Source organism: Peromyscus eremicus, chromosome 2, assembly GCF_949786415.1.
Source record: "Peromyscus eremicus chromosome 2, PerEre_H2_v1, whole genome shotgun sequence".
NCBI classification, from domain to species: domain Eukaryota; kingdom Metazoa; phylum Chordata; class Mammalia; order Rodentia; family Cricetidae; genus Peromyscus; species Peromyscus eremicus.
Window position 1 is genome coordinate 151141320 of NC_081417.1, and position 8011 is coordinate 151149330.

The window sequence follows — 8011 nt, forward strand, 5'->3', positions numbered from 1 at the left end:
GAACTCTATTCTCCCAGCCACAGAGTAGTGCCTGCCCCAAACAGCCTGCACGTGTTCACTTCACGAGTGAACTCTGACCACCATGCCTCTGCTGGGTTCCCTGGGTTACTTGGCTCTACTGTAACCATTTCCATCCCCCAAACCAGCTCCCCAGCAAGCCAGTGATGGCATGCCAGCTCTGACCTATCAGCCACCACTGCTGGGTTTCTGTTTGGAACAGTTCTGAGGTCATTGTAAGGACTCATCAGGAAAAGGTATAGGAATTGATTGGTGATGTCTGCCACATGAGCACAAGGGAGGCACAACAGCCCAATCTCAACAGCCTCTCTCTCTATAAAGACAACACTCACCATTCACTGGGTCTAGAAACCCCTCCCCCCCCCTTTTTTTTTTTTTTTTTTTTTTTTTTCAACTTCGTTGGAATACTTGCCTGGTTCCATTGGCGCGCCATAGACTTCTGGAAGCTTCCCTAGTGTGTTCCCTCTCCTGGGCCTAGAACCTATCCCAGACCCTACTCAGCTTGGCTGGGTTCTTGCCTTCTGTCTGGCTCATTGCCAGAGGCTGCCCTCAGACCTGGGCTCGCTTGTGCCTGGGATCTGGAGGTCTCTTCCCAAAGCACCTTGCCTCAGCCTGGCACCACCATGCCAATGTCCCCTTTTGTAATCAGATTTTTTCTTTGGGCCGCCAGCTCACAAATAATGACAAGGAAATTTATTATTAATTATGAAATTTGGCCTTGGCATAGGCTTGTCCCACTAGTTCTTATAATTTAAATTAACCCATTTATTTTAATCTACATTCTGCTGCGTGGCTTGTTATTTCATCTCTCCATACTTCCCATGCTGCTTCCACTGACTAGCAATTCTGCCTTCTTCCCAGAGTTCTCTCTCTGCCTAGAAGTCCCGCCTATACCTCCTTCCTAGCTATTGGCTGTTCAGCTTTTTATTACACCAATCACAGCAATACATTTTCACACAGTGTACAAATATCCCACAACATCTTTGACTCTTTTTACTGAAGTCATCCCTCCTGGCATCCCAATGTTCCTCAGAGGTTGATGCCTGAGTATCAACATGGCCTTGGCAAAGTTCCTTCCCTGGCAACCCACTGTGGCCCAGACAGCCTTCCTTACTTAGCTTTCAATTCGAGAATCACTCAGCTGCTTCGTCCTCCCAGGCCCTTGGCCAGGGATAGTCGCCTTGCATGGTCCAACAAAAGCTCTTTTCTCATCTCCATGCTAACCTCCTCCTTGCTCTACATTCTAATCCTGCATCTTCCAAAAAGCCTCCCAGCCTCAGTCCCAGCAGCTGCGTGGCCGCCCATGGGTCTGCTTGGCCATCAGTGGGATCTGTGGAGGACTTTAAAGGGGCACAGGGTCCAAGTGATATTCTCCCACTTGTCAGGCCCGCCCAACTGTGACTCACACCTCGTGGTTCCTGCCTGGTTCCAAGAACATCACTGTTTCCTCCCGACGTCTTTGTTTCCCTCGGAATGGAACAAGGGCATGGTGGAGTGAAAGGTTGGACCAGGCTCTCTGTCTTTCTTCCTGGAACTGGGTCTCCTCGGAGGTAAAAGACTGAGAGCCTGGATGTCCACTAGGACCTTCCATCTCCTTAGCTCCATCCTGGACCTGCTTCTTCTCCCCGTTCCTTCCCATCTGACACAGCAGACAAGATGGCTACCAGACACAGAGAAGTCCGTGCTGTCGAGCTGAGTAGTGGTGGCCGTCCTGGCCAGCAGGCAGAGAGGATTCTGAACTCTGGGGAGAGTGCTGTGATCAGGTGGTAGTCTAGGGCATGGCTGTGTTCTGGAAAAAGGGAGTCTGGAACCACATCAGTACCCTGTCTCCCAAGACCTCAGTGGTGCAGAGACTAATAATCAAACAGAGTTCCTGCTGAGACGAATGCTTCTCTTCCACCCGGCACACGGAACTTGAGGTAACCAAAAAAGAAAAGTAGTCCTTGGTCAATATATTCTGCACACAGGCGTCCCTGTGGGTGCCTTCTGCTTTAGCCGGTCCTTCTGGCTGAATCTCGGGGGTATCCTGAGCGCCTTCCTGCTCCTGCCCAAACCTCCTCCTTCAGTTGTTCTAGATGCTTCAAAGGTGGGCCCCAATGCTTAGGAAGGTGGTCACAGAAAGCTAAGCACTTGAGGGGCCCCCTGGGGGGTCCCCTGGCACCTGGAACTGTGATTGGGATAAGACTATGGCCCTGAGTTTCAGTGGGGTCCTGAAATAGCCCCCGCCAGGAGTTCTGATTTGCAGGACAGTGCTGGTCAGTCATGCTGTTGTCACACCCGCTGTCCTGGAGTGCTGGTCTGCGGACTGTGGGGGTTAAAGAATCCTCCCTGTAGCCTGTGGTGGAGGAGAGATAACTTTCCACCCCACGGCCGTGTTCCTGCCCACCTCTTACCCAGAGTGATTGGCAGAGAATTTTGCTGCATCCCGATGGAGCCCAGCAGAGGGGCTGCTAGACAGGGGTCTGGGGCACATCAAGGACAGGCAGGGTCAGGACGGCAGGCAGAAGGGTGCCCCGCGCAGCAGGGAAACCCTGTAGCTCCTTAGGCACAAACCTGGGCGAGATGTGGTCGGCCAGGAAGCAGAGCATGTGCCTGCGTCCCACACAGTAGATATGATCATCTACCACGGCGCACTGGAAGGCATCGGGGTAAGGCAAGCGGTACGTGGCGCACTCATACCAGAGGCGGGTGCTGGCGCTGCAGCGGTACACGCTGATGCCCAGGCTGCGGTTGAGGTCAAAACGGTAGAGAAAGCCATTGACAGCCACCATCTCAGCTGTGCGGTCCTTGCTGCCCCCCGTGGGGCCGGCCCACCAACGCTGCTCCTGGGTTGAGAATCGGAGCAACAAGTAGCGCAGGCTGCCCCCAGTGACAAAGATCTCATTGGCGCACACCGTGGCTGTGTGTGCCAGGGCAAATGTGTCATTGGGGAGTGGTGGAGCAAAGGTCCAGCGGTCCACTCGAGGGTCATAACGCTCCACTGTGTTCAGACACTCACCTCCAATGGCATAGAGGTGCCCCTCCAGGGCCACCAGCCGGCAGTGCGGCCGGGCCTGATTCAATGGGCATACCTCACTCCAGATTTCAGTCAGGGGGTTGTAGCAGAAGACCCGGTTGGAGGGTTGGCCCCCAGGTCCTTGGCAGCCAGACACCACAAACAGATAATTGAAGAGAGTACAGATAGAACAGCCCCGGGACATGGCCTCCATGGGCAGCTGAGCCAGCGGGTGCCAGGCATCCTGCACATTGTCATAGCAACAGAGGCGGCCACTGTCTTCCTGGGGACACACATCGGCCACCACCAGGCACTTGTGGCCACGGAACCGTCGCTGGAGGATCAGCTCCCGTTCTGCCCCACTCAGGCCCCCATAGATGTCTGTGCTGCGGAGGACCTGGAGGTAGTTATCACTCATCACCTTGTAGGCTGCTTCCTTCAGGGCCTCAAGGCCCTGCCTCTTGGCCAAGGTCAGCAACTCATAGCAATTGCCCAGGTCCAGGCGGACATCCTGAGCTGAAGCAGGGGTGAGCTGGATGTGGAAGAAATTGGTCCCAGCTACAAGCTGCACATGGGGCTCCCCGTGGCTGCAGGCTGAATTGATCTGGGCTTTCTGATCCAGGTGGGCAGGAGGGAGCGTCCTGAAGCCTTCAGGCTGCAGTTGGAGCTCTGGATTCTCAGCGATCTGCAAGAGACTCACCTTTCTGCTGAAGCCTGGTGCAGAGGGAGTTGGCACTACCTCAGCTGCATCCTCTGTATTATCAGCTTGGCCTCTGGAGTCTGCTCCTGTGACCAGGGGCTCTGGCCCAGACCCAGGGGATGGAGCATCAGCCAGAGCTGCTGTGCAGGGGACCAGCGGCCTGGAGACAGCCTTCGATGTGGACTCCACAAAGTAGTCATATACTCTGCCCTTCAGCTCAGGCCCTGGTCCCTTGGCCTTCTGTATAATATTCTCCTCCATCCGGATCCGGGCCACAGATGAGAAGGTGTAGGAGGCATTGGTGGCTCCTTCCTGCTGCTGTGTGGCCAGGCCCATGTCTGCAGCAGCCTGGATGGTCCCAGCCTCTCCCCTGCTGACCCCTGTCACATGGGTGAAGACCCATCTCTGGTTCATGTCACGGCTGACCACTGTGGGATCAGTGCAACAGTTGGGGGCCCCTGGGTCTCTAGACCCTGTTTGCTCTGGGGGTCTGCCGTCTGGCCATGGAGAGAGCTTGTCACCCACACAGCTGCTGCCCACTTCTGGAGAAAGTCTGGCTGGGGAGCTTGTAGGTTCACAGCCCAGATGAGGGAGGTGGGGAGGGTTGGGCTTACCTCTAACAGCTGTTCCGGCTTCCTGACCACTGCAGGGTGGAGGCACCTGCTGAGAATCTGGGCGCTGCCCTCTCTGATTCTCTTCAGAGCCTTTTCTTGTGGACTCCCCAGATCTGGAGGCGACCAGTTGGCAGGAGTCTCCTGGGTCCTCCAAGCTGCGGTCCAGTGGGGTCCCAGGCCCCTTGCTGGCCTTCCTGCGTCTTGGCCCCCTTGGCGGGGTCCCTGGAGGAGCCCCCTGGAAGGCAGCTCGCCCCAAGCCCTCCGCTTCATCTTCCGCTTTGTGGCTCTTGTTATTTCTCCCCGCTTGCCCGGCAGGGGCAGGCCTGGACTTGTAGAGTTTGTAAGCCGCCGTTACCAGGAGCAGCGCAGCCGCGGACAGCACCAGCCTGCTGGTCAGCTGCATGTCCAAATGCCAGTCCTGAGTGTCTGCTCCGGCTCTGGTGGGAAGCATGCTGGCCAGGGGCAGAGGAATGCCAAGAATCCGATTAATGATTGCCCAATAGGGGCAAGTTCCTGGATCCTGCTGCGGAGTGGGAGGGAGGCCCTAGCCGGTTCTGGCCAGCTGAGTTGCTGGGGCAGAGGTGACTTTGAGTTGGCTGAGGTGGCACTGGGGTAAGGGATGGCTGAGGTCCCTGCTGGCCTCTTTCGATCCTTCCCTGAAAGGGGGAGGGGTTCCTAACCAGAGGCTGGGCTTGAGATCAGCCTCCTGCCACAGCCGGAGGGCATTCGGAGTGTCCAGCAGGGATCCGAAGAGGAAGCTGGCACTTAGATTTATTACTGGATACCTGGAAGCGTGTGCTGTTGGTCTTTGTGTGTGAGCACTGCTGTTTTCTCTTTTGCAAATCCTTAGGTTGGAGGCTTGGGGCGGCTTCTGTGGTGGTTCCTGGGGGACAGGTGGAGTCACAGGTACTGGGCGAGTAGGGATGGTCCCGGCCCCGACAGAGGGGTCAGCATTTAACTGGCCAAGCGAGGAAGCAGTGGGGGAGGCTGAGCCTGGGCCAGCAGCCAAGCCACCTGACCGGGCTGTTGCCCGCCTCTGCCCTCCTCTGTGTCTGACAAGTGGAAGAGAAACCAGCTTTGCTGAAGCAGCCCAGGAAATATAGCGCATTAGCACCCAGATAAAGTCAGACCCTACAAACACACCCTCTTCTTCATGATGAGCCAACCTTGTAGGGAAAGAGGCCCATGGAGGACTGACACCCCTCAACTCCCAACCCATACCCACCTTAACATCAGCACTGTGGACCCTGGACCCAAACTGCCCGAGTTTGCTATTCACCAGCTGTGTGACCTTAGGCAAGTAACTTTACTTCTCTGTGCCTCCATTTCCCTATCTGATGGGGGAGGGAGCGTGGCAGCATGTGTACCTCCTCAGGCTGTAGTTAACATGCGTGAAGCCCCCATGTTGCTAAAGCTCTGTGAGTCTCAGCTGTTCCTATCCTCCACGCACACGCGCACACGAGGGTCGTCTCAGGGTCCTCAAGGGTGGGTGCAGAGGTCTCAGCTGCAAGGAGTTACCAAGTCAGTGAGCAAGGCTGGGGCCCAGCCCCGCTCTGCATAACCCTTCCTCCGTGCCCAGGACTCAGGTGGCTGGGCTACCTACATGCTCTTTGCACACGCTCCACTTTTTAAATGTTGTTTTCTGACTGGAAAGCGAAAATAGGACCTGCTTTGAGGGCCCAGGAACTTGGTTCTGAGGGCTTTTGTTATAGTGTGTGTGTGTGTGTGTGTGTGTGTGTGTGTGTGTGTGTGTGTATGTGTGTGTGTGTGTGTGTGTGTGTGTGTGTGTGTGTGTACATGCCATAGCATGCACCTGATGGTCAGAATCCAACCTCAGAAGTGCGTTCTCTCCTCTCACCGTGTAAATCCTGAGGACTGAACTCAGTTTACCAGGCTTGGCTGAGAGTTTTTACCCACGGAGCCATTTGCTGGCCTCCTAGGATCTCTACTCCCTAGCCGACCCTTAACTGTGTAACGCTCTACTCCACAGCCTCAGTTTACCCTTCTGTGTTGTATCCTGATTGCTGCCTAGTGTGCCGAGCTTTGTCAACTCTTGCAGGCCAGGCCTCCTTATCTTTGCAGGTAGGGATCTTTCCAGCTATCCAGGTCCAGTCAAACTCCAGGCCTTCCTGGGTCCTTCCATGGCCAGCCACCTTACCATGGGCTCCATCCTTCCAAACTGGCTTTTCCTTCCTCAGTCTCTTCTCCCAGTCTTTATTATAGTCAAAGGCCCCGGAGCAAGGTGTCTGTCTTCTGCAGGACTGACTCCTAGTGGACCCCTGGACCTGGACCTAGTGGACTAGACCCAGCAAGGAAAAGGACATCAGTTGAAGCAGGTGGGCTTCCGCCAGATGAGAGCTGATGCTCACAGACCCCTCTGAGAGACAGAAAATGGTGGTCTCCCCCCTCAGCAGTCTACTTGTGAATGTTTGAAATGTGGGTTTATTGTTTCTCTGTTGCAGGAGGCCACCAGAACAGAGAATGCAGCCACAAGAAGAGAGTCTGTCAGTCCTCAAGATGAGGGGAGTGCCTACTGTAGGGGCCCCCAGGAAGGTCAGAGCACAGAGAGAGAGGGGAAGCCAGGGCTGACCATTGTGTATCGGGAAGGTCGGAAGCCACAATTCATACAGAGAAGGCAGAAGAAAGGAGACTCTGGGGTCCCTGGAGGCAGCACCTCCCTTCCAGGGTGTTAGGATTCTAGCTCAGGCTCCAACCCAGGTTTCATCCCATCTGCAGGTGAACAAATACTATCTAAATGCCATAAATTATAGTTTTTTTTAAAGTCTCTGTGTAGAGAAAACCGAAATGAACAAATGAAGACAGAGGTGAAATTAAAAGATAATTGGAAGTCTATATCGGGCTTCTGTGGATGTGCCTGCCCGCCACCAATCTGGTCTCCTGCGTGCTCAGGCAGGATAAACTGAGAACTCTCATGGTGGCCCCAGGGGAAGGCAGAGCCCTCAGATGGATGGCTACACAGATCAACAGACCCATCCTGGGTAGTCAGCTTTTCATCCTGTGGGCCCCTTCTGAGCCCGACTCAGTTTCCCAAGGTGGAGGTCACAACCCTGGTGGCCATGGTAGATGAAACACTGAATAGAGAGCACAGGGCTGAGGAAGGTCAGTGTGGAGAACGAGGAGAGAGGATACTGGAGAAACATAGAAGACAGAAGATATGCACCCTCTTAATGTGCCTCTGTGTGCCCACGCACATGAGGGAAGACCTTTGGGGTGCAAAGTCAAAGATGAGTTGATCCTTGTTTGGCCAGTGGGGAGACTGAGGCCCAGAGTGTATGGTCTGGTTTAGCAGGCACTGGAATTCAAGGACACAGCCACTACTGACATACTTTGACACACTCATGCACTCCCACAAAATCACACTCTAATACACTTACATGTAATGCGCTCATACAATACTTGCATACAGTACTTGCTCATACCCTTCCCATTTATACTGCCACTCTCCCACACAAAATTACACATATAATCACACACAACTGATCTCTCTCATGCACTGTGATCCATCATATCTCTCACTGCCACACACTATCACACACTCATGCACTCACACACTTGTACCCCCACTCAGTCTCACACCCACATTCACTTACAGACATTCAATGGGATGATAGACGCAGGCCACTGTGCCTGGCTTTTTACTTGGGTGGTGGGGATCTCAACTCA

The 8011-nt window shown here is 54.5% G+C and overlaps 1 protein-coding gene and 1 long non-coding RNA gene across 2 annotated transcripts; one reads left to right on the top strand and one right to left on the bottom strand.

Annotated features, from left to right (window-relative positions):
* Positions 1-1872: 1872 nt before the first annotated feature.
* On the bottom strand, positions 1873-4971 carry Klhdc7a (kelch domain containing 7A). The gene has a single exon (XM_059256235.1). The coding sequence runs from the start codon at positions 4776-4778 to the stop codon at positions 2469-2471; it is 2310 nt and encodes a 769-aa protein (XP_059112218.1). The 5' UTR covers positions 4779-4971; the 3' UTR covers positions 1873-2468.
* Positions 4972-6556: 1585 nt separating this feature from the next.
* LOC131905267 (uncharacterized) lies at positions 6557-7180 on the top strand. The gene is made up of 2 exons (XR_009377872.1): positions 6557-6663; positions 6790-7180. It is a non-coding gene; the product is annotated as an uncharacterized LOC131905267 (long non-coding RNA).
* Positions 7181-8011: the final 831 nt, after the last annotated feature.

Excerpts from the sequence above, each read along its gene's own strand:
- Klhdc7a (XM_059256235.1), bottom strand. The coding sequence starts at position 4,778 with ATGCTTCCCACCAGAGCCGGAGCAGACACTCAGGACTGGCATTTGGAC.